Genomic DNA, 26,948 nt, shown 5'->3' with positions numbered 1-26,948 from the left:
AGCAGTACAACTCGCTGTGTGTTAGCTTCCTCAAATTCAGAATGCCCTACCTTTATGGACTTTATGAAATTTGCAGCTCAAGAGGTGCAGATATTGATCCTCAAATACGTTATTTTTAGAATCAGATAAGAGGGGATCCACCCTTCGACAGTATGATTCGGCTGTTATGAAACTTGCCAGTTTTTAAGGGACTCAAAGGTTGAGACGATGACTATGAATCTGACAGTAACCTTCTTCAGAATTTTATTTGAATCAGACTTAGCGACTTGTACTATTACCACAAATTAAGTCAGCCTTGAAGGTTTTACAATTGGCTTTAATATTGCCCTTACAGATTCATACTTCTCATCCATCCCGAGAACCTGCGCCAGATTGAAACCATCAACTCACCCTAGCTCAGTTTCCTGGTTTCTGAATGACGTACTTAAGTTGGCTTCAGACACTCTTAACGAGACTTGCCATTATATTCCATTGGTTAGGAAATCCTTGTTCTTAATGAACCTGACTTCTGGCGCCAGAATATCAGAACTTTCAGCCTTGTCTAGAGATCCAGGTCATATTGAATTTCTCTCGTCAGGGGAAGTACTCCTTTCCCCTGCCAAAGATTTTTAGCGAAAATGAGGACCCCCAGGACAGACGGTTCCCCTGGAAGATTGTCCCACTTCCGCAGGACCCATCTTTATGTCCAGTAAACACTCTGGAAGCCTACTTAAACATATCTCCCGTTCAGTCCTCGGGGCCCTTACCCATTAGAGAAGGTGAAGAGCCATCATCCTGAAAGGACTCAGACAGAAGATTCTGCATTTCATTAACGGGCTACCTAGAATCATTCCCACATCACTCCCTCACGTCCATGATATATGAGCTGTAGCTACCTCAGTTAATTACTATGAACTTCACTGGATTTACTAAATATATAGGCCGGAAGTCTCCAACAGTATTTAAACGCCACTGCTTAAAACCTCTGGAAGCCTTATATTTGCTACAGTGGCAGCAGGGAATGTGATTCCTCCTGAACATAGTGAACCTTAATCAACTATGTCTTGCCATCCTCTTACCTGTTATTTTGGATTTTATTTTACTTCCTCAGGTATTGTTCCAAGATTTGGGACCATTTCTCTGGTACTATTTCACTGCGCGGCACAGGTCGGAGCCCAGAAAAGGGATTTTGACGAAGGAAAAATCTATTTCTGGGCGAGAGACCTGTGCCGCCCAGTGAACCCTCCCTTGACTTCCCTCCCAACCTTTTTTGAATATACTTACCCGCTGGTTATATAAATTTAACACCCACCCTCCTCCCCTCTAGAGACTACCTATGGTATGGCTATGAGGCATGGAAGAACTGGAGTTGGTGTGTAGTTCCACCTGTTCTACCGCTAGGGTGCGGTTGGTACACCTAGCGTATCTTCGATAGCGCGAGATTTGAATTTCTGCCCTGGCGTCAGGGACTTCAGCTTTTTTATATAACCAGCGGGTAAGTATATTCAAAAATTTATTTTATTATGAAAATATCATTTTTATAATAAAATAAATTTTTGAATATACTTACCCGGTGATTATATATTAAAGGACCCTCCCTTCCTCCCCAATAGAGACCCAGTGGACCGAGGAGAAAATTGAGTTCTGTGTTTACATTGAGTACTGAGTACCTGCACGACAGATGGCGCTGTTGATGTACACCCCCTACCTGCATAGCGATCGCTGGCGGATTTTGAACGTAGAGTTTTCTGTCGAGCAGCAGAGCTGCAGCTTATATAATCACCGGGTAAGTATATTCAAAAATTTATTTTATTATAAAAATAACATGTTACTTATGAAATATGATTGTCACTTTGTTCGGAGGGAAGCAGGTTGCAAAGCAAACACAGTGAAACCTATGAATACGGCTGTCAAAGGGGGGTCACAGAGGGCTGTCAGCCCTCCCCTGTTGGTGGTCTTCATAGTTACTAGAATCTCTTTCCTTAGAGTGTCATCACCATTGGCTGGGAAGCCACAGAACTACATCTATACACTCACTGCCAGTTAGAATCGAAGGTCATGGAAAAAGTTCTAGGAGATATTGTAGATATGTGACTTACAGTTTCTTTACCCGTGTATTAGACATTGGTGGCCCAGGAGCCCTCATGGCTCCCTTCACCGCAGACGAAAAATAAGACTACCCCTAGAGAGGATGAGATAACGCGTAGGACACACAAGAGTGCTTTTTCGTTATCTCACCCACACACTGCCAGTCAGGATTCAGGATTCTTTTCCCCATTTTGGAGTTATGTTCACATGACTCCTACTGTTTCTCACTCAATAAGCAGATGGAATAAGCAGCTTGGATGAGTGCCACATTAAAAAAAACATAATAGAATATACGGTAATTTTGTCTGAAGGCAACTGCTTTATTGCCATTTATTTCACGGATATTGCAGTAATCTAGACGATACTGGTAAATAATTAAAAACAATAAAAAGGTCTCATCATACTTGAAAACAAACTTAAAATAGAAATAATAGTATGTACACTACTATATATAGTGACTCATACTACTGTACTCGTAGATTATGGACCATATATGGTATAAATTGGAATGAACATGGCAGAGCAGATACACCATGCAAGGTTTTGAACCCTTTTAAGATTGCTACTTCAACTGAGGAAAGGACAGTAACGATGGTTCAGAAAATGATAATCATTTAAAATGTCAAGAGGAAGAGAAAACAACTAGAATAGTGTTCCTCATTATACCCTCAAACAAGAGAACTAACCCAAGATAGTGGAAGACCATGGCTATGGCACTTCCAACCAGAGAACATTGGTTTGATTTTGGAGTGTTTTTCTTGAAGAGCTGCTTACCATAGCTAAAGTCTTCTACCTAAACCTAGTGGAAAGTAGTCACAGAACAATTACAGTAGTTAACCACCTGAGTGAAAAAGAATTTTTTCAGTTAAATGTTGTCAGGTGTATGAGGAAAGAAGATATGTAACGAATAAGCCAGATTATTCGATGCATGATTAGGCAAAGGAAAAAGGAGTTGTAACAAAAGAGAGATCCAATGTAGTGCTATCTGGCCCTCAAGAGACCCAAAAATTCTTTAGCAGTAGTATCTCTAGTATCTCAGTGGAAGAAGAAAACCCAGAATCTTAGCAACCTTAAAGGTTTTTGCCATTTTCAGGCAAATGAACGGCTCAGGGGAAACTTCCAAGCTTCAATCAAGACAGACTAGAGCATCATTGACCACTTATTTGGTTTCTGGGAGAAGTAATTCTCTATGAGCAAGCTATTCTAACAAAATTCTACCACTGAAAGTCTTTAGTTAAAGATTTATTTCATGCACCCATGGAAGCCAGTCCTTGCCCCTCAAACTATTGATGCCACGGTTATGACCCTGACTTTAGGGACATCAATGGAAAGACTTGGATTGGAGCCTGGCATCGTCTCAGCTTTGGAGTTTGCCAAGATGCAAGCTGCTTACATGATGAGGCTCCAGGCGGGATCATGGGTTGGGTGCCGGGGCATGTTTCGCCTCTTCTTTGAACTGTTCAAAACCAAAGAATAAAAAGGACTTAACAGGCTGTTGTAGCCCAGGCAAAACGACTTGGAAACCATATTTTTTCCGGTGTCGCTAGTCATTGTGAATGATAGATAATCTCCATCGCCTTTGTTAATGAGTTCGTAGTCAGGATCTCGAATTCAGGCAGCAACGACCATACAAAGGCGACTAGTAGGGACCAGAATGATTCATCTTTCACTTTTGGGGAGGGGAAAACCCTACAACTCTTCCTATAATATGGAAGGAGCAAGGAAAGAAATCCTAAAACTTCTCTTTCAGGATTTGTGCAACAATCAGGCTGTAATCTGTTAGCAACAAATGATCAGCAATGTCCATTACTGTACCTGCTGTAATACATAGAGGCCTGGATACCTATATCCTTGAGGTGATAGTAGTGACTCGACAGATTATGTAGCAAACCTATCTCCATCACGGGACAAGAATCATCTCGCTAACATAGCTGTTGTGATGTGCATCCAGAATGAAAGATATAAAGTAGTAGGCTGACTTTTCATATTTTTCCTCCCCCTTCCTTGGGGTGCAGTGGTCACACTGTTTTTTGCTGGGCCAGACAATGAATGCTGTTGAGCCATATAATCGAGCACCTGTTTTTAGTAATAGATTTTTGTTCCGTAACCGAAATACAAACCACGCTATTTACATAGGGTTTACTTTCGGCGTAGCTGAAATTGACGAGCCATTAGATTTTAACGAGGGTTTACTACCCCCGCGCTAGTTAGCAGGGGTACGGGGAGGGGTAGCTTGCTACCCCTCCCCCCCTCACACACCAGTGAAATGTCTCACTTCACTTTTGGCTCGGACGATGTACAGACATGCCTGTCTTCGTCCTCGCTTGGCAGCCATTATTTGTTTTGTCTTTACTTAATCACTTACTTTTCTTTTACTCAATATATATGTAAACAAATTTTCGTGTTTATGTATATATTTGAGTACAGAAATCAGTAAGTTTCCTTTTCAGAGTTCGTGCTTGTGTGTGTAGTGTACGATATCTCCGTGGAGCCCTCGGCAGTTAGGCCACCACGGTGTAATTTCATGGGTCGCGATCGAGTTTGACTACGGTCTCTCTCTCTCTCTCTCTTGAGGTCGTTCACCCTTTACTACGTTTTGCCTTTATTACGTCTGGGTAGCTTCCTTCCCGTGTGGGTGGGGTTGCTACGCCGTACATTTTGTCTCAATTAGTTTATGAATCTAATTATATTTGTTGACTTTTCAGCTTTTTGTAGAATGATTGCTTTCGGGGGTTTCGTTCTTTATTTAGTGAACATTCATATTTAAATTACATAATTACATAATTATGATTGTTATAATCCTGTGTTTGTTACAGCTCTCCTTCCGTGAGTGTAAGTGGTTTTGAGGGCACGTGCCTGCTATGTAATTCTTGTGCTCTTTTCCCTCGGGATTCCTCTTCGGAGTCTTCCCGGGGGAATGAATGTTAACTGATGAATTTTGTTTTTTATTTTTCACAGTTAATGATCTAGTTTCGTTTGTGTAATGTGACAACGAAGCGAGCTGTCTTGTTGGGGCCTGGGGAGTCTGCTGTTGCTGCCTCCCCTATAGATCTTCGTCAGGGGCGTGTCTCCTTCTCTTGGAAGTGCTCCCGTGACGACTGACAGCTCTCCAGTTCATTTTAGAACACTCAGGAGGCTCGCCTCCTTGGGTGGGTAACTTCCCTTCTGAGGGAAGTTTTCCCGTCCGGGCTTGAGTTTTTTTCCTTCGGGGGGAACTCCTCTTGCCTTTATTTTGTTCCTGGTTCTCCGGCGGTTATGCTCTTGGTGCTGAGCGACTGCTTTTGTAACCTTGCTCAAGGGGCTGAGCGGTTGCAAGCTCGGACCATGGAATTTGTGCGACTATGCTCTTGGTGCTGAGCGGTCGCACCTGCAGTTACGCTCAAGGGGCTGAGCAACTGCAGGAGGCCCTCTTTGGAGGATTGCTCTTTTTAGGTCACTGGCTGACCCGTCTCTTCTACGAAGTGTTCCTCTTTCGTTCGCGAGGGAGGACACTCATAGAGACTCCTCTTCGGAGGACTCTTCTGCTGTTGTTGCTGAAGGCTCAGTTCCCTTCGGGGGGCTTCCGAGCCCTACGGTCTCTCCTGCGAGTGCTTCTCCCCCGGTGGGGAGTTCACCACAGAGACTCCTCTTCGGAGGACTCCGTCTGCTGTTGTTGCTGAAGGCTCAATCCCCTTCGGGGGGCAGCTGAGCCCTACGGTCTCTCCCGCGAGTGCTTCTCCCCCGAGGGGAAGTGCACCACAGAGACACCTCTTCGGAGGCCTCCGTCTGCTGCTGTTGCTGAAGCCTCTGTCCCCTTCGGGGGGCAGTTGAGCCTACGGTCTCTCCTGCGAGTGCTTTTCTCCTGGAGGACTCCTCCTGCTGTTGTTGCTGTTGTTGCTGAGGGCTCAGTTTCCCTTTGGGGACAGCTGATGCCTACGGTCTCTCCTGCAAGTGACTCTTCCCCTTGGGGGAGGTCACGTTCAGAGACTCCTCTTCGGAGGTCGGAGGATGTTGCACCTGTCTGAGGTCGTCTTCATCTTTGTTCAACGTTCTCCCCAGAGGACCCTCCTCGACGAGTACCGACCGTTGCAGCTGCTACTCCTGCCAGACCTTCTAGTCTTCACCTCTGTTCCTGGACGCAGTTGCGCAGTGGGCGCCAACACACCCCGTTTACAACGGGCACCGGTACCTTCGGGTCTAAGGGGCTTATTCCACAGTGTGGGGAAGTCCCTTAAGTGCCAGGTTTTTTCCTGCGCGCCCACAATCTATTGCGCGCCCGCGCGCAGTAGCGCTTTAGCGCTCGCCTGCTTTGGACCACGATCTCCGGTAGCTGAGTCTCGCCGTAGATCTTCTTCCTGCTCGCCAGCGATCACCTGTACTTCTGTCCTTCTGTGCGCCAGCTCTCTTCAGTTCGCCAGCTCACATCTGCGTGCCCTTTCCTGCTACGCGCCAATGGGCGCCAACGGTTTTCCTGAATGCCCAGGATTGCCTGCTTGACAGCACGCATCAGCGCTCCCCTTCCTGATGCACCTGCGCGCCTTCGGATTAGTGTGATGCGCGCTAACGTTCGCCCTCTCGCCCACGATCTATCAGACCTGGGCGCAGGCAAGAAGGTTTCCTGTCGCCTTCTCGCCGTCAACCTTCTCTAGTTTCTTACGCGTCAGCGATCTCCTACGCGCCCGCGCGATTTTTCGCCTGCGCGCTAGCGTTTTAACGCACCACCGCTCGCCAACGCGCCATCGCTTGCCAACGCGCCTTCACTCGCCTACGGGTCATCGCTTGCCAACGCGCCTTCACTCGCCTACGGGCCATCGCTTGCCAAGACGTGCCATCGCTCGTCAACGCGCCATCGCCCGCCTACGCGCCATCGGTCTCCCGGCTGCCTGCGCTCGCCCGCGCGACTGCACACCCACGCACCCGCGCACATGCGCACCCATGTTCGCCCGCGCGCGAACCAACGGTGTTCCATCGCGTGAGCGCCATCGCGTGAGCGCCATCGCGTGAGCGCCATCGCGTGAGCGCCATCGCGATTCCTGCCAGTAAGCCATCGCTCGCCAACGCGCCGACGCTCGCCTGCGCACTATCGGATTCCGACCGCCAGCTCTCGCCCTTCCAACCACGCTCGCCCTCCTTCTGCGCTCCCTCGTGCACTTTCGCCTGCGTGCCCGCGCACGGGCGCTTCCATGTTCGCCCACGCGCGAACCATTGATTTACCATCGCGCGAGCGCCAGGGCGATTGCGACCGCGATTCCCGCCGGGGTTTCGCAACACACGCAAGCTGGCGAGTCTTTTGGAGCGCGTATTTCCAGAACACGGTTTGCACCCCGTAAACGCAGAGCATGGCACGTGCAAGAGCAGGAAGAATCTTTAAGGAGGTCTGAGCAACATTCTTCTTTCCAGAACCTGGTTTAGCCCTTCCTCCTCACCATTCCCTGGAAGGGTCTTGCCAGGGAGTTTTTCTTTCGAGATTTCTCCGTCGGGCAGGGGGTGACTGGTTTAGCCCTTCCTCTTCACCATTTCGTGGAAGGGGCTTACCAGGCCTTTCCCTCCCCGGTTGCAACCCGAGGTGTTGCACAAGGAAGCTCCAGGAAGATCATGGGTATTTTCCTTCTCTCGGGCTCAAGCACCTTTGCGTTCCGTCGCTAAGTTTCGAACTTGCGGGCAAACTCGATGTTGGAGCATCTAGACGCAGTGACCGAGGGCTTCCTCTCGGGAGTCCCATCCGTGGATGTCGACAAGCTCAGACACTCTTCCATCCTTGGAAAGAGCTTGTTTGAGCCCAAGGACAGAGAAATGGTCAGCTGTTGTGCAGAGGAAGTTGAATCCCGTTTTCACTCCTCCAAGGCGGTTACTTCCAGACCCTGCAAGCCTCCGACGCCTCTTCATTCAGCCTCATCAGCCTAGGTTATCGGAACCGGCTACGGCAGCTAAGACAAGGTGTACAATAGCAGTCCCCTCCTGTCAGGGACAGGTAGGATGGGAAGTTCTCCCGGGGAGGCATAATCCTAGAGGGAGCGGCAGTTCACAAACTCTAGGATTGGCAACCCCCCATGCAGGTCTCACGCTGGGGGGATACCTAAGGTTACTCGTCCGGATAACAGCTTCCCGATGCCGATTCCTGCACAATCTCCGTGATCTACCACCAAGGATATCGCACCTCGCTCTTAACATCTCTCCTCCAGTGTCGCTGAGCCTCTATGCCATGGGGTCGGCAAGAGGTTTGCCCGTTGGGCAGAAGGAGCCATGCTTTAGGAGAAGGTCCTCCATAGGGTCGTCGACGGCTTCCCCCCCGGCTTCTTCAGTCGATCCTTTCTTGTAGGAAAGCATCTGAGACGGGAGTTCCGTCGTCAACCTCTCAGCTCTGATCAAGTTTGTCGAACAAACTTCGTCCAGCGTGGAACAGCAGAGTCGATCAGACTGGTAACGAGACTGCAAGACTCCTTATGCCCTGGATCGGAAGGACGGGTACTTCCGGGTCCCATTCCATCCATCTTCCAGGAAGCACTTGGAATTCAGCCTAGACTACAGATGTACATGCTTAAGATGCTGTGTGGCGATCCCGCCGCAGCATCGCAGGTTTTTCACCAGAGAACTCTCCCTGCTTTCCTCATGGCCACTCAGGAGCAGGCTTCCGCCTCCTTCGCTTTTTGGAGGTCTGGCCAACTCCGGTAGTCTCGGGTTCGACCTTCTTCAACACCAGGACAAGCTTCCGGGACTTTACCAAGAGTTAGGGATCATGGTAATTCGCTAGGAGCCTTCTCTACTTCTGCCTCAACATCTGGAATATCTAGCCATGATATTGACTCCTTCTCCGAGCCTTCCCTTCAGTTGACTGTGGCAAGGCTGAGGAGAGTCGCAGAACCTTTTCTCAGTCAAGGAGAGCTTTCAGCCCTATCTTGGAACATTTCCTGGGTCTTCTTTCCTCATTGACCCGTCTAAGTCCCGAACGGTCGCCTCAGGATAAGTTCCCTGTTAGGTGGCCCAAGTTCCGGTGGAATCAAAGCAACGATTAACCGGACTTTCTGGCCCCTATGGGACCAGCGGAACGATTAGACCTGCAATGGGGGTTGACCTATGGAACCTCTTGCATGGGAGTGGATATTCTCGTCCTTTCCCCGCATTTGATGCTGTTCTCGGACTCGTCAAAGAAAAGGGGGGGGCGGGCATGTTCCGGTTCAGGCCTATGGTCAGGACCTGAAGGGTACCGCCTCATCATTCAGGTAGGCTTAGAGGCCGTAGTCTGGCCCTTCTACAGATCCTACAGATCCTGCCAAGTCGCTCCGTGCGCGACAACTCCATGGTACTGGCGTATTCCAACTAGCAGGGAGGTACATTTTCATACTTTCTCATCTTGCAGTAGAGATACTGAGATGATCCGAAGTCCACTCAATACCACTATCGGCTCGCTCATTCTGAGCAGAGGAAGGTTCTCTCCGACAATCTGAGCAGAGCCTCACAGATAGAGAGTACCCTGGGGGTCTTTGGCCTCTAGTAACCAGCAAGTCCTGGCCTGGGGGACCTGATCACGATAGCCTGGAACTTCAAGCTGCCGCTGTACTTCCCCTCAGTCTCAGACCCCAAGACTTTGGCAAGATGCTTTCCGGTGACGGTGGGACAGCATCGACGCCTACGTCTTCCCACCATTGTTGTCTGTTGAGAAGGGGTCTCAACGAGACCAGGTTGTCTGTCAACCTTTCGATGGCCCTGAGAGCTCCGCTGCAACTATACGCAGAACGGTTTCCGGACCTTCTGCATCCCCTGACGGAACTCCCGGGAGAGCTTCTTCCACGACACAGGCTACTCAAACAACCACACTACAACATCTTTTACAAGCCGTAGCATCGCTTCGGCTTCACGCCTGGAGACACTACGCCGCCTCCTCACGAAGAGACAACCCGCAACAGTCGCGTCACCTGCGATAGTCATCCGCAGGGGTCTACCAGGCGAAGTGGAGAGTCTTCTGTGGTTGGTGTCGTGGGAGAGGTACCTCTTCCCTTGAGGCCTCTACTCCATCCAGCAATAACGGAGTTATTGCTTATCGGCGAGAGGAAACTCGTTTCCGCTCTCGGCAGTGAACCTATCGCTCAGCCTTTCCCTGGCCTTCAGGCTGAAAGGAATAGACTTTTTCCTTCCCGCTGGATCTTTCTTCGCTCATGCGAAGCTACGAACGTACCTGCCCCCAGTCGGAGTGAGACCTCCTCCATGGAGCATGGTTCGGACTCTTAAGTCCCTTAAGAGATCTTCTAACGAACCATTACGCCAGGCCTCTGATCGTCGTCCGTCTTGGAGGACGGTGCTCCTGCTCGCTCTGGCCTCGGCCAGTGTGTAAGCAATCTTCATGGTCTCGTACGAATCCGCCCTTACAAGAGGATAGGGGGATGTAACATTCAGGTTCGCTCCTGAGTTGTTTTCTAGACTCAGAATCTTGGAGTCCCGGACCTTCGGTTTGACTCCTTCAAGATTTCGAGTCTCCGTTCTGTATCAGATGACCCAGACCTTCTCCTTCTTGCCAGTAAAGGAACTGAGGGGTTATCTTTGAGAACAGCTGCAGTTTGTCCTCACGTGCAAGCCCGGTTTTGGAGCACAGGAAGGACGCAGGGGAGAGTCACCAGTACAGTATGCCTTTTCAGCTCAGACTCAAGGGCATTCATCTCGACCTGAATCCAGACCCTCCCCCGTCACGTCGCCCTACAGCACGATGTCAGATACATCGCAACGTCCCTCGTCTTCAAGAAGAACTACTCTGTGGCGCAGGTGCTACAAGCTGGAGTCTGGAAGCGTCTAGTGACCTTCGCAGCCCACTTCCTGCAGGACGTGATCCAAAGGGGTATCGATACGTTTCTATCGCTTTGTGGTGGCTACACAACAGCTGGTCTAACCTCAGGCTCCTTTTTGGACAGGTAGCAGAAGGTTGAGGGCATTGTTATCAGGTTTTAGACTGCATGAACAGAAGAAGTATGTCTGGCCCTTACTTCTTTCTTCATCCTTCCCTCTACTGGGGAAGCAGCATCCTGGTCTCTGCATAGCTGACCTCAAACCTCTGCAGGTAAACCATGCTTCCTTGTGTTCCAAGTATTGAGACAATACTGACGCGTCCCCCATACCCTGACGAGGTGGTATTGGCAAGCTACCCCTCCCCCTACCCCTGCTAACTAGCGCGGTGGTAGTAAACCCTCGTTAAAATCTAATGGCTCGTCAATTTCAGCTACGCCGAAAGTAAACCCTATGTAAATAGCTAAGGTTTGTATGGTTAGGAAAAATACAATTGTTCCAACACAAATACTCACCGAGAACTACTTTTCTTGGAGTCACTTGTAAATCCCTCAATCTCGACCAAGGTTTTTCCCGCCGTTACCCCCCTTACTCCGCTCTACATAGGCTTACCCCCGCCGCCAGAGAATGCGCCCTGAGGGCAGGATTAGGGCAGGTCACTGCTTCTCTGGGTCAGCGTCCTCATTAAGTTCCTTGGTCGTGAGCAGTACACAGCTCACTCTCGTCTCTCTCGATCCTTTGGCGCGTTTGTGTTCCACGTGTTTCCAGCGTGGGGACTTGTGTTTTTGCGTAGTGCGTTATTCGCAAGTGTTACAGTGCGTTCTCCCTGTGTATATCCCCAGTGTACTTATAGCTCACTAGTGTTGTGCCATTCGTGTGTGAACGATGGAGCATGTGCGCCGTTGCCCTGGGCCTAGAGCCGGAAAGTCGTGTGGGGCTTTCCTCTCAAAGCCAGAGGTAGACCCTCACTCCCTTTGTTCCACGTGTAGGGGGAAAGTTTGCTCCTCCGCGGACACGTGTCCGGAGTGCGTAAGTTGGGAGGATATCCAGTGGGTACGCTACGGTACCAAAAAGAAGAAATCTTCTAAGCGTTCCCCCAGGAAGATTAGTGTCGTTTCTTCGTTACCGTCGGCCAGTGATCGGTCCGACGAAGCCTCGGCTTCTCCGTCTCCTTCGCAGAGGAGAGGGCAAGAAGCCTCCAGTGTTGTAGATAGTCAAGGCGTTCTTCCCAGGGAACCCAGTGCGAGGGAAGAACCAAGGGCGGGCCCCTCTAGGGCTAACGAAGGGTCCGGTAGTGCTTCAGGTGAATCAGGCCTTGTGGTGGGGGACCACGCGTCCTCTGAAGACCCCGTATGGGGCAGTGTTGTTGTTTCAGAGTCTCCTCCTCCCTCGTGGGCCGGTGCGTCGGGCTCTCCCCCGCCAGGGGACAGCCAAACTAGAGTTCGCCGCCCGAGTAGCGATGCCTTCGGGTGGAAGTTGCCGAAGACGCCAGGGAGGTCACCGCTAAGAATGGACGTGACCCTGGACCCCTGGCCCCCTGGCATGGATAGATTAGACTCTGTGCCGACGATCTCCACGGCGGTTCCCGAGGACTTCCTCCAGCATTCGATCTCGGACGTCCGGCGGCGAGGAAATTCCCCCGCGGATCACGCTGGCAGCCGTTACGCGAGGAACGTGGCGCCGTCGGACTCGTCAGAGGTAGACTCATCCTCCGAGGAAGAAGTCAGGGGGAAACGACGCAGGAGAAGGGAGCCGTCCGAAAGCGATCATTTCCGCTCTAGGTCAAGGTCGCGGCCTAGCAAGAAGCGCTCCCGCTCCCATTCCCGTAAGTGTAGGAGAAATGTCTCTCCTGGGGGCGCCTGGGTCTACGTACCTTCAGGAGAGTCCAAGAGGCTCCACTCTCCAGACCCTCGTTCCAGTGAACGTGCGTCTAGGCTGCCGCTCTCTACGCACAGCCTAGAACCGCGCGACCTGGCACGCAGGAAAGACCTCTCACAGAAGCATAAGTCCTCGAGGCCTCCGGTTCACCCCGCCCAGCGGGGAGAAACGTGCTTCTTTGCAGGCAGCCTGACCGAACCAGCCCAGCTGGTGCGGTCATCAAGTAGGAAGGAACGGTTCTCGTTGTCGGGTCAGCCCACCGGGACCGTGACTTCCGCTTCCAGAGCCTTCGGGCAACCGAGGGCCCTCCCTGAGCCGGTGGTACTCACCTTGCAGCGAGATCCACCCTCTTACGGAGCTCCCTACGGTTACAGGTCGGCCCCCCTGGACCCAAGGGCGGGACGACCGGTCTGCCGAACCAGCAACCCGGCGCCCCCACTCCAGGCCGAGGCCTCGGCTGACGGAGGAGAAGCTCCCCCGTCGGAGGACTCCGCATACAGAAGAGTGGTGGGCCTCATCAGGAGGCACCATGGGATTACAGAACCCTCGGCGCCTAAGGGGAATTCCTGGAGATCAAGCCTCCTGAGAATTACACATCACGACGCCCTTCCGAAGTCCTCCCTGGCCCTTCCTCTTGCCCCAGACCTAGTACTAGGGCAAGAGTACATAGACAACTTGGTGGCCAGCAATGCGGAAGCCCCCAAGTCCCAGAGTGCCTCGAAACTGCTCCAGGGCCTCAAAGCACAAGGGAAAATATACATTCCAGAAGGGCGGCGCCCAGGCCCCTGTAGAGTGGACCCGGCCTTGGACATCCTGGGACAAGGCGGCTCAGACGAAAGGGCCTCGTCAGCCCCGGTTTCCTTCTCTCCTACGGAAGCCGCCATGATGGAGGAGATGTTGAGGGACCTGGTTAACGTCTCCTCATGGCTGGACTGGTGGGCCTCCACTTTAGTAAACGTGCAAGCCTCCATCGACCCCGAAGATCCTGAGCAGCAGAACCTCCTGACGGACCTTCTCACCTCCGGGGGGAAAACTCTGAAGTTTCTAGCGTACCAGGCGCTCGCCCTGACGGCCAACTGGGTACTAAGGAAACGAGACACGGTACTAGCTAAGGTGTCGAGGAGGATCCCGGACAGAGAGGCCCGAACTGTTCGTAGCCTACCCTTGTGGGGTGAGTCTCTGTTCCCATTAAAAGAGCTGGAAAACCTAATGGAGAAAGTGTCCAAGAAGAAAGAGGCCAACGTCCCCAGACAGGCGTCATCTAGAAGGCCGCCATACAGGAGGGCCGCCTCGGATAGCGCCGTGACTCCTCAGGCCGCCCCCAACACTTCGAGGAGGGACGCCCCTTCCTCCTCCTGGACAACAACTCCTCAGCCCTCCCGCAGAGGAGCACCAGCTTCTTCCAGCTCCTTCAGGTCGGGTTACTCCGCCTCTAAGAGAGGCAGATCAGGCCGCCCCTCTAGGAGAAGGTAGAGGGAGAGGCCCCCTACTCCCGCCCAAGCCTCGGGTTGGGGGATGCCTCAGACCTCATTGGCAAGCATGGAAAGCACAAGGAGCGGATCCTTGGACGGTGTCCGTCCTGAAAGAAGGCTACAGGCTCCCCTTCATAGCGGACCCACCCCCTCTTATTCCAGCCAGCCAGACAGAATGGTTGGCCCCCAGGGACCCGATGAAAAGGGCCACCCTTCAAGAGGAGATTTCCTCCATGTTGGAGAAGGGGGCCATGGAAGAGGTCCTTCTCCCAGGCCCAGGCTTCTACAGCCGCCTGTTCCTGGTAGAGAAAGCAACGGGGGGTGGAGACCCGTGATAGACCTGTCGGCCCTCAACAAGTTCGTCAAGAAGACGGACTTCAAGATGGACACCCCAAAATCCGTCCTGATGTCCTTGAGGGAGAAAGATTACATGATGACGGTCGACCTCAAGGACGCATACTTCCAGATCCCTGTCCACCCGTCGAGTCAGAAGTTCCTCCGGGTAAAATGGGGTTCCCAGATCCTGCAGTTCAAGACCCTTTGCTTCGGTCTGTCGACGGCCCCTCAAGTGTTCACGAGGGTCTTCGCGACAGTCTCAGTGTGGGCTCACGAACGGGGTATCCGTCTCATCAGATACCTAGACGACTGGTTGCTCCTTTCCAACTCAAAGGCCCTCTTGGAGGAACAAGGGAGAAACCTCCTCCAGTTCTGCAGGAATCTGGGAATCGTAATCAATCTGGAAAAGTCGAACTTAACACCATCCAACAGAATGGGATACTTGGGGATGACGTTGGATACCGTGCAGGGGAAGGTTTCCCCTCGGAAGACAGGATACGGAACCTCAAGCACATCATTCAGCCGTTCCTGTCAGAACATTCCAGGAGGGCGAGAGACTGGCAGAGACTGATAGGTCACCTGGTCTCATTGGAGAAACTGGTTCCCCAAGGGAGGATGAGGCTCAGACCCATTCAATGGAACCTCAAGAGCCTCTGGTCCCAGACAGGCTCTCAGAAGGCGTTAATTCCAATCCTTCCAGACACGAGAACCTCCCTAGAATGGTGGCACTGCCAGTCGAACTCCCTCAAGGGGATGCCCCTCGGGTCTTGTCCCCCCGAGTACCTCCTGTTCACAGACGCCTCCAACCAAGGGTGGGGGGCCCACCTTCTGGAAGAGACAGCAAGCGGTACCTGGTCGGAGAGCGAAAAGCGTCTCCACATCAATGTCCTAGAACTAAGAGCAGTCCAGAAGGCATGTCTTCACTTTGCAAGTCGGCTAAAGGGAAACACCGTGGCGTTAATGTGCGACAACGCCACGGTAGTGGCCTACATAAAGAAGCAAGGGGGCATGAGATCGAAAGAACTGTGCGACCTCGCCATAGGCATCCTACATTGGGCGGACGAGCAGCAAGTGGTGCTGCTAGCAAGGTTCATCCCCGGGAAGAAAAACGTGCTAGCCGACGGCCTCAGCAGAATGGGTCAAATAGTGGGGACAGAGTGGTCTCTACACCCAGAAGTAGCCAGACTCATCATTCAACGCTGGGGCTCCCCGGTGATGGACCTCTTTGCAACAAAGCTCAACGCCCAACTACCGGTCTATTGCTCCCCGGTCCCAGACCAAAAGGCAGCCCTAGAAGACGCCTTCCAGCACAAGTGGGACAACCTGGACGTGTACGCTTTTCCCCCCTTCACGCTGATAAGGCAGGTGCTCAACAGAGTAAGGGCCTCCCGAAACCTAAGGATGACTTTGGTAGCGCCCTGGTGGCCGGAGAGAGAGTGGTTCGCGGACCTAAGAGACCTAGCGAGCCAACCGCCTTGGCCTTTGCCCGCCAGGTCAGACCTCCTGCACCAACCGCACATCCTCAGGCTCCACGACAACCCTCTCTCTCTTCGCCTTCACGCCTGGAGACTATCGAGCGGCTCTTGAAGAAGGAGGGGTACTCCTCCGCCACAGCTAAGAGAATGTCCCTATACCTGAGGAAATCCTCTACCGCGGTATATCAGGCGAAGTGGGCCTCCTTCACGAAGTGGTGCTCGGAGAAACACATTAGACCTCTTAAAGCTTCGGTCCCGGACATAGCTGAGTTTCTGGTGTATCTTAGAGATAAAGTGGGAATGTCAATCCCAGCCATTAAAGGAGTTCGAGCCGCCTTAGGCCAAGTCTTTCTCCTGAAAGGCATCGACCTGGGGACCTCGAGACACATAGCGATGCTGATTAGGAGTTTCGAGCAGTCCTGCCCCCCTCAAGCTAGGAGAGTGCCCAGGTGGGACCTAGCCAAGGTCTTGAAGATGCTAAGTCTTCCTCCCTTTGAACCCCTGAAAGATATCGGGGACAAAGACCTAACCCTCAAGACCGTCTTCTTGCTAGCCTTAGCTTCGGCTAAGAGAGTGGGCGAGATCCATGGTCTGTCTTACGACGTTTCGCACTCCAAAGGGTGGAAAGAAGTGTCCTTCAGGTTCGTGCCCTCCTTTGTGGCGAAGACTCAGAACCCAGCAGTCTGGGACCCGAGGTTTGAAGGTTTCTCAATTCCGGCCATTCCCAAGACAGGCATTACGGAAGACTTGAAGTTATGCCCAGTACGGACGCTCAGAAAGTACCTGGAAAGGACAGCTCATCTCCGACCAGGTACCAAGAACCTCTTCGTTTCCACAGGTGTTAATAGGAAACAAGTTTCCAAGAACACCATTTCCTTCTGGCTGAGACAAGTCATCGCTAGAACCTATGAAAAGGATGGAATGGCAGTGCCGGGCACTCCCCGCCCCCATGACATCAGGGGTCTGAGCACCTCCTTGGCCTTTGAGAAAAACATGGCGGTGGGGCAGATCCTGCAGGCAGGCACTTGGTCGCACCAGTCGACCTTTACTGCCCACTACCTCAAGGATTATTCAAGAAAATCCTTGGACGGGTTCTCCATTGGGACAGTCATTGCCGCCCTCCAAGCTGTGTAGCGGTAGGCCAGAAGCTGTCCCCAACGGTGAACAAATTCTTCGCGACTACATCAGGAGAAAATCGCCAGAAGAAATTTTAAGAGGTGAGTCTTAGATAATAGCGTAAGGTTCCGCAGTTACCCTCACTCCGCACTCTGATAGGCCCCGCATTCCATAGCCCTCTAGGCACTATGTGCCGAGTCAAGTGTCAGAATAGCACTCCCGCCTCCTAAAGTATAAGTCTCCAAGAAAAGTAGTTCTCGGTGAGTATTTGTGTTGGAACAAATAAAAAATTTCAAATAATTTTTATTTTTCCTAACATACTCACCGGGAACTACTTTTCGGGTAATGGCCCTCCCTTCCGTCCCCGAGTGCCATCCTTCCATTGCCAAGTTGGGCTAAGCGACGAACTTAATGAGGACGCTGACCCAGAGAAGCAGTGACCTGCCCTAATCCTGCCCTCAGGGCGCATTCTCTGGCGGCGGGGGTAAGCCTATGTAGAGCGGAGTAAGGGGGGTAACGGCGGGAAAAACCTTGGTCGAGATTGAGGGATTCACAAGTTACTCCAAGAAAAGTAGTTCTCGGTGAGTATGTTAGGAAAAATAAAAATTATTTAAAATTTTTGATATTATCTCCGAATTTGTCATGTTAAGAAGTATCTCTTCCATCCTCCCAAATGAGGGGGAGGATGGATAAATGTACATTATGCTTTCATGTTCTTATACTACCATAAGTTTAGACAACATATCCTCCACATGTATATAGTTTTCCCTTAACTGTATACCAGTCCATAGTAATAACCTAGCCTAACATCTACCTATCATGTCCAGGTTGATAAGAGGTTGACAGAAGTCACATCTTTCACTCTTACACAGGATCGTAAGTGCTTTTACATTTCTGGGGAAGAAAACCAGTCATATGGTTATATGGACTGCCTCCGTCCTAAAGATTATTCTTCTATTAAAGGGAGAAGTGGTTGCATCTGTGTAATATTATAATTTTGCAAACTATACAACCCTGAGTCCTTTAAGTTAACTTCCCTCCTCAACCACTCACCCTGCAATTCCTAGGTTTAAGGTCAAAGTGGCTACTTGATGTGCTTGCAGGAGAAAGTTAGTTTTCCCCACCACTTGCTCGTAATTACTGACATCTCGTTGTGAATTTTAACAGCCGAGTATCAGTTATACTAAAAGCATGCACCTATAAAAAGACTCAGAGTTGTATAGTTAGGAGAAATGCAAGTTGCTTAATGATTTGTGATTTAATTACATAATGTTTTTGTGATTGTTTTACAGATAAAGTGACCAGGCCTATTTGGAAAAGTCGGCATAATGGTTATCATAACTTCGTACATCTCTGGTTCTCGACGGACTTGGTGCATCAATGGAGTTGTGACAACCAAAGATATCTTAGAAGCATTAGTTGAAAGAGAAGTAAGTCATTTTAGATTAGTCTACTATACTGTAAAAAGATTTGAGTGATAAAGCCTTCATTCATGTGCATATAGTATCTGTAAATTAAGCTGTCTGTGAATCTTTTAGATTGGGTAATTTTTATTCTTAATTGTTCCTACACATAAACAAACTATCGTCCTTTAAGTAGTAATATGTCTTCAACATGAGCTGCAACAGCCATTGAATCTTTTAACAAGGAAAGTGTGGTATGTAGCAGGAGGTAGGTCTGCCTAATGGTATCAAGGCACTTTTGAAGACAAATATTTGGCCTCAAAGAGTATGGATACTGTACTGTATACCCATTGTTGCTCTTCTGATTATTGGATCTTTTATTACTTCACCTGTGATAATTTTTTTGGTGTGTTTTGAGAGTAATTTTGCTTATTAGCAAAAACACAGCACATGTGTACTATACAGTACATGTTGAAGGGCAGGACTGTATGCAGTTTTCCTCCTGAAGGGAGGGACTGTAAGCATTTCCCTTACTGATAAGATCATGCTGCCAGTCAAGGAGACAAGGAAATTCTCTTAGAATGTTACTTGGTTTGCTGGAGTTTCTCTTCTTCAACAGTGAATTTCCTGGTGCAGTGTGAGTGTTCGCTCTTTCCCTACTGCTCAATAGCATTTTACTTGTCTGCTGGTCATGCCTACAACTTGTCCCTGGCGACGTAGCATGTCTATTCGAACAATTCTCTTGTCTGGATGAACCTCGCTGACAGCTTTACTCCTTTGTTGATTGGTGAAATATGCACCTGCTTTGCTAATTTACAAAGGGTCTGTGCAACAAAGCCCCTTTGCTTCTTAACATAAGCCAGGAATGGTAGTGTTGTAATGCTAGCAACTCTGCTTGCATTTTCAACAGGTTGATATGCAGATGTTTCTTCTGAGAACCATATCCCTGAGACTGACTGGTACCTCAGGTGGGCATCCTTTCCCACCAGTCAGTCTCGGGGATATAGTTCTCAGAAAAAAATCTGCATATCAACCTGCTGGAAATGCATGCAGAGTTGCTAGCATTACAACACTACCATTCCTGGATTCAGTTGTAGGGTCGGAAGTTACCCCTACATCCTTGAGTGAAGGAAAGAATGCTCTTTGGGAATCACCATCAATTGACCTGCTTGCCATTTAGTTAAACAAGAAATTTTCATTATTCTGCCCTCCAGTTCCAGACTTATTGTCAGCATTTGAGGGCACCTTCCATCACCCCTTTGAATATCTAGACTCAAATACTTTACTGTCAGTTTACCTAATTCGCTGATCACTTGACAAGCGGTTGATGACATCGGGACCTCAAGATGACCCTGTACACTCCCAAGTGGCCACATGCCGAATGTTTTCCAGATCAGCTGATTTTCTTGTCTGCTTTCGTTGGGGAAGTTCCTCAGTCTCTACGGTGAAAGGCTATTGGTCAGCCTTGAACTAGGTTTTGAGACTAGTGCTTAGACCTTTCCTCTTCTTGGGAATCGTCATGATTCATGACAAGCTTTGAACAGTCTTGCCCTTTTCAGAAATTCAAGCAGCATGACGCATTGTTTCTCAGATGGGCCCACATAACCCAGTAAGACGGGATTAGATAAGGATCTGACCTCAAGACTGTCTTCTACTAGCCTTAACCTTAGCCTTAGCGAAGTGAGTAGACAAGAGGTGGCTTGTCATATGTCACACCTCATTCTGAAGGATGGAAGGTCTCTTTCATCTTGGTTCAGAAATTAGTGACCAAGACCCAGACCCCAACCACTTTAAACTTCAGATCTTTCTTTATCTTTTCTCTAAAGGAACCACTAGGGGGGATCAGGATGACTTGCCTCTTTCCTTTGAGTACACTACTGTATGGCAGTTCCTAAGTAAATTTAAGCTTCAAGCAGATCATCAGACTTTCTCAGGACTGGAAAGAGTAAGAGAAGAGATCTAGGAAAACTTTTTCTTTTTGGTTTCGCGTGATGATCAGGAGAAGGAACGACCAGCCCTGATTCGAACATACAAATTTAGAGGTATTGGATGTACCCTTGCTCTCATAATGTCTTGAAGGCAGGAGTCCGGTAACAACAGACAATCCTCTCTGCCCACTATTTACGTTAGTACATAAAGGTCCTCGGGTTTCAAACTAGATATGTTCTTACGATGCGTTGGAAGTCAATTTTTTTTGTAAATCGGATTTGTATACATAACATACTCTATGTACATGTATACAAACATACTTACATATTGTATACTGTATGTATAATATATTAAGAAAAGAGAGAACAACCCTTTACCATTCATAAATTACTGTTCCCTATACATACACATACCATATACAATAGTGTACCTACACTTATACAATACTCTAGTATCTAATAAGTAATACATATAACAATTTGTTACCTTTATTCCTGTGGTTGGCTTGCCCACTGCCATCAGAAGTCTCCCTTACACTTTTCAGACATAATGCACAGCAAGAAAAAGGCACAAAAATATCCAGAAAAGAGCAACACCAAAATTCCGAATGCATGATGGTGAACTAATGCTAATGTTAAATGTAAAGTACTACTCCACAGCGTTAGTTGCTCTCTGTGTTGGTAAGTAGTTCACCATATCAACTAACCGAATGTCATAACTCAATTGTCCTAGCTTGGAATTGAATTAGAAGTTTTTTTTTTTTTTCAAGTACCTTATGGGAGCCTGTTCTTAACAGCGAATATTTATAACTCGAGACCATCGTAATTCGAGGACTCCTTAAACTTACAGGTGTCTGAATACCTTCACCCTTGGCCGGTGGTACTTGCTCAACTTATTGTGCTGCAAACCTAGCTCCCTCACGGGACAAGAAACATCTCGTCCAAGATGGTGGTCACAGCGAATATGAGGTATGATTGACTGGCCTTTTTACCTCTTCTTTCTTCCCCTCCCTTTGGGTGCAGCAGTCATTCTGTTGGGTGCTGAACTGGGTACTAGATACAAATAAGCCACATTATCAAGCAACTTCTCTTAACAGACGAGTTTTGTTTGGAAGTATCTCCTCCATCCTTCCAGACCAGAGAAAGGATCGGTAATATGTATGCAAACTCATTTCTGATTGATGACCATACATTCAGACAACATATCCTCCACACTGATATAGGTTCTTCCATGAGTGTCTACCAGGCACCTGGTAAGTACCTAGCCAATACCTGCCACATCTTCTTGCCCATGTCATTAGGAGGTTGACAATAGTGTAGTTATCACTTTTGCTCCTGTACAGGACCAAAATGCCTTGACATTTTGTTTGTAAATAAACATTATCTCATTGCTCCTCTGTGCTGGCAGGTGGTATATGGATGTGATGCACACTTCAGCGGCGTGGGTCACTATTAAAGTATCATAGTTACCTATACAGTACTCTATTTTATTATTGGTATTTTTACATGAATTAGCTGTGAGAAAGTTGTCAATAACGATGCTTTTGGACAGAGAATGTTCAAGATTTTGTGATTCACCAATCTGAATGACGTAAATGCAAATGTGAGGGTTGTTTTCTTGCCACCAAACACTGTTCCTCTCTCAACCTATGGACTAATGCATCATAGCTTTCATCAAGCGGTACTATCTACGATATACCGTACATCAAGCAGTTGATGCTACATTAGCAGGGGAAAGGATGAACATTTGGAGTTTTTATGTAAGGGATACAATATTTATCAGGCAGTATTTAAAAATCAGTGCTTCTTGGATGAAAGTGACTCAAGTAGCAATGAATGGTGTGTGGAAGCAACTGACCCCAATTTGTTCATGATTTAAGAGGTTTTGATAAGCCATTAAAGGACTTATTGGAGAATTTTGTATTCCTTAGTAATGAACTTGAATGGAGTTTGAAAAAGATTTTGTCAAGCTGATTGAGGCCCAAAAGCATCCACTGACTAACAAAGAATATCTGGAATTAGGAACAACAGAAAATTGAAGAGTTTCCCTTATCCAGAACCATTGAAATTCATGCAGTTTTACCATTTATCCAAGTGTCTGTCAATCAGCTAGGATCCTTCAGCCAAGCTTTTTATAGGAGTATCTGATGGTGTTGATGAAGAATTGTTACTTTCATATAGGACAGTTTTCAACAAGAAGAGGAAAAACACAATCCAACAAAATATAAATCAGTTCCTTGTGAGAGTTGAAAAAGGAAAGGCTACGGTCGTCGTCTGAACTTGATGCTGGTGAACCACTGCCATTAACATTAGGTTTTACAAAAAAAAAAAAGAACTCATGTAGTAGCCACATCATCACCAACAACCACATTGTCATCATCTTCCTCCAACCAGTAGTTAGTCACTTCCAACTCCACCTTATTTTGTGTATAGTAAGCAGAAGTGATGTCAACTCTCGGGTAAAGTGACCATCGTTAATGTGATGTTGTACTGTTTACAGTTATGTGTATAGTATGATCCTTTTATTGTGGGTATTCATGCTTTGTTTTTATTTTTTCAGGGTAATGCCAATGAAGTAGTCCTGCAGTCAAGTGGTCATATTTTAACACATGAATCATCCTTATGTGGGGACACGTCTGTTGTTGCCACTCTGAGACTTCTTGGTGGGAAAGGAGGTTTTGGATCAATGCTTAGAGCTATAGGTGCACAAATTGAGAAAACTACCAACCGTGAAGCTTGCAGAGATCTCAGCGGTAGACGTTTGAGAGACATCAATGAAGAAAAGAGGTAAGGCCATTGAAGTTTTCCTTTGTGTTACATGTATCCTTGATATACTTAACTTTTAAGTCTCACTCAGAAGGTATTACTTGATTCTGGGACTTCCTTCTTTTACCTGCATGCTATGAAATTCTTTCATGAAATTGTTTCCTTTCAGCTTATTAAAGGATTGTCTTTCATATCTGTCAGGGCAGGTCTTAGCTTTTATTAGTATGAGAATAAAGTAATACCCCAGTCTACATTGTTAATTAGTTCCAAGAGCCCTGGCAGAAGTTGATTATCAATGTAGGTCAGATTTTCGACCTATAAAGTGACTTACTGTATATGTTCTCTATATGTGTATTAAATGTGTAAAAGTTCTTACAACTTGGTATTGTTTTGCAAAAATCAGATAACTATATTAATAAAATTTCATGTGACATACAGTACATACAATACTGCTTCATTTTTATTGTATGAAATTGAAACGGGATAAGGTAAGGTAAAGTGGTATAAAGAGGATTTTACTTTTTTACTTAATGCTTAAAGATGAGCGACATAAGTCGGATCTGATGTATGTTTAATCGATGGAAAGAGAGGTATTACTTTACAAATATTTTTTTATTTTTATTGGAGTATTTTTGGCAATAGCTAGGTTGGTCATTGAATCATGTTAATAAGGTAGATAATTGGAAGAAGGTAGAATGGGGCTGTTGTTATCTATCAAATTGCATATTTTTTTTTTTTTCAGCCACTGTAATGTCAAGATGTCTGTCATTACGGTACTGAGAAACGGGCAAAAGGCTGTAGTCTCCCTTTTGAATTTTGTAATTAATTTCAAGCCTTCTTGTGTAAGCTCAGTTTTGTATAAGATGAGAGACCTTAAATGCTAAAGTAAGATTTTTTAAAATGGTATAAATACTACATACAGTATAATGGTTTCAGTGAGTTTTCCCCAATTTTCAATACGCTATTTGCTTCCAAATGCAGGCTTGCCAATAGAGATCAGAATAAATTAATTTATTCTGTTCTGTATTCCTTACTAGCCTGTTCTTTTGGTGCAACTCCCAAGTGTCAGGTTTCTTACTAATTAGCATTTGTTTATAAATTTGACTGTAATTATGCTTGTCACAAACTTAATGACATCTTGCTAGCTCCTTAAAAACGTTTGAAATTTTGAGATCTTATATCAGTGGTCATAACTAAACTAGCTTTAGTCAATGTAGACACTCATGTGGCCACCTCTGCATTTTTTTTCCTCCTAAACTAACAAGAAATTGGGATTTGGTAGAAAAGGTTTATTACTCCAGTTGCTGCTTTTGAAACTTCCCTTACAAGATAGATACCCTTCAAGCCCTTTTTAGTATTACCCTGTACAGTATTATTATTACTTGCTAAGCTACAACCCTAGTTGGAAAAGCAGGATGCTACAAGCTCAAGGAATTCAACATGGAAAATAGCCCAGTGAGGAAAGGAAATAAATAAATTACAAAAGAGGTAATTAACAATTAAAATAAAAGATTTTAAGAACAGTAACAACATTAGAATAATTCTTTCATATATAAACTATAAAAAATTAAAATAAAAACAAGAGGAAGAGAAATAAGATGGGTGTACCCTCAAGCAAGAAAACTTTAACCCAAGACAGTGGAAGACCATGGTACAGAGGCTTTGGCACTAACTAACACTAGAAAACAATGGTTTTGATTTTGGAGTGCCCTTCTAGAAGTGCTTACCATAGCTAAAGAGTCTCTTCTACCCTTACCAAGGGGAAAGTAGCCACTAAACAATTACAGTGCAGTAGTTGACCCTTTGAGTGAAGAAAAATTGCTTGGTAATCTCAATGTCAGGTGTATAAGGACAGAGGAAAATAGGTAAGGAATAGCCCAGACTATTGGGTGTATATGTATGCAATGGGACAAAGATCCGTAACCAGGGAGAAGGATCCAATGTAGTACTCTCTGGCCAGCCAAAGGTCCCAATAACTCTAGCAGTATCTCAATGGGTGACTGGTGCCCTGGCCAACCTACTACCTGGAAGAAGAACTCTGTGAATAGAACTAAGAATCCCTGGGTGCCCAAGGACTTAAATTTAATGCTCCGTTACGGAAAGAGTTATAGACCCTTTTCATTTGTAGATTCATCCTAGGGTGTAATTTACAAACTTGATTGATCTTTAACAGCTTCTGTACTTTCAAGTATGGCATTTCTTAATTGCTTGGGCAGTACTCATGGGTGGCTCCAGCAAAGTTGTTTATGTATTTATTAATTTGATGGTGAAAAAAGATTTATACTCTACTGTACTTGCTTTTTAATAAGTCAGGTTCGTTGGAACAGAAAATGTCTTATTCTTGACTCATGATATCTGACATTAAATGAAATTTATGAAATGAGTAGCTATCAAAGGGCAGCTAGACCCATTTGTACATGCTGTTTAAGTCTACTCTGCCCAGGACTATACATCCTAAACACAAACCCAGATACTGTATTACCCTCTACCATTTTGTTCTGCAAAAAAGTAATGATCTTTTGAGAAACCGGAAATTTTATATATGAAAGAATTATTCTAATGTTGTTACAGTCTGCAAGGGTTCTGCAAGTTCCAGGGAAGGCTCTTCCCTTTCTTTAGCAAAGGATTCGCCACTAGTAAATTTTCCGATTTCTGTTTATAATATATTAGGTGATGGGAACATATCAAGTTCTTTATTGTGCTTTTTATTGAGAAAGGATACTAATCTTCCTATCCTTACTTGAGGAAATTAAGGTACGTTAACTGCTCTGTGCTAGCAGTTTGTTGAGCCTTCTGAGTACCATGTTTTTTTAAATATTTAACTTAGCCGGTGAATATATAATAGCTGCAACTCTGCGGCTCGACAGAAAACACACTAAAAAAAAAACTCGCGAGCGATCGCTATGAAGGTTGCGGGTGTGCCCACCAGCGCCAACTGTCGGCCAGATACCACTCTTGTATGTAAACAAAACCTTCAATTCTTCTCTGTCGACGTTTAAAGGAACTTTTTAATTGAAAAACCTTTCAGTTTTTTCCTTTGGTCAAATAACCTGTTTTTTTTGACGAAACGTAAGTGGGCTCTTCTCTTAGGTGCGAAATCAAGAGAGAGAGAGAGAGATAGAGACGGAGGGAGAGAGAGGAGAGAAAACGTTCCGATCTTTATCTCGTCCCAAGCGGGTAACGTTGTTCTCGAGTTACTCTCGTCCCTAGTCTGTACGGGGAGAAAGGATAAAACGTTTTTAGTTTTTTATTCTCGTCCCAAGGCAATGTACGGTGAGAGATTGAAAACGTAGTTTTGAATGAACTAGTGTTTAGTCTCTTCCCCAGCCACTGATTTTTTTATCTTAAAATATGTTTTCTGTTTTTTGCTGGTATTAATGTGCTTGCATTATACGACTGATTTCGCAATTACAACCTTTTGATGAGAGTAGAATTGCGTGCTTCAGGTAGAAATCAGTTTTATTCATACCTAATGTGAATTGTTAAAAAATTCGATTTCAGTGAAATAAGTGCAAAACAGAAAATCGTAGTGATAAAGTGATATTGCGCAAAGTGTTATCAGTGTTGTGACCGAGGGTTCGTCTGTTCGTGCCTGTCGTTCGCCTAGTCCGGGACCTCTTGCAAGCTCCCAAGCCCAGGGGAGAAGTAATGTCGTACGACTTATGGGTTCGAGAAGCCTTGATCAGCGAACAGACGTTCCCTCTATGGTATCGGGTGTATCTTACCAAGATCACCCCTACCATAAGGCGAGAGAGA

At 47.1% G+C, this 26,948-nt stretch overlaps 1 protein-coding gene across 2 annotated transcripts in view; it reads left to right on the top strand.

Moving 5' to 3' along the window:
- LOC137624837 (splicing regulator SDE2-like) overlaps positions 1-26,948 on the top strand; it is a 108,676-nt gene that overhangs the window by 38,711 nt on the left and 43,017 nt on the right. For both annotated transcript variants that reach the window (XM_068355789.1, XM_068355788.1), the window contains exons 2-3: positions 18,388-18,525; positions 22,987-23,213. In XM_068355789.1, the coding sequence (XP_068211890.1) occupies positions 18,424-18,525; positions 22,987-23,213 (329 nt within the window). In that variant the 5' untranslated portion in view covers positions 18,388-18,423. The remainder of the gene's footprint in view (positions 1-18,387; positions 18,526-22,986; positions 23,214-26,948) is intronic.

The sequence above is a fragment of the Palaemon carinicauda genome, chromosome 31 (genome assembly GCF_036898095.1).
Source record: "Palaemon carinicauda isolate YSFRI2023 chromosome 31, ASM3689809v2, whole genome shotgun sequence".
In the NCBI taxonomy this organism is placed as follows: Eukaryota; Metazoa; Arthropoda; class Malacostraca; order Decapoda; family Palaemonidae; genus Palaemon; species Palaemon carinicauda.
This window is presented reverse-complemented; position numbering and strand designations above follow the sequence as displayed.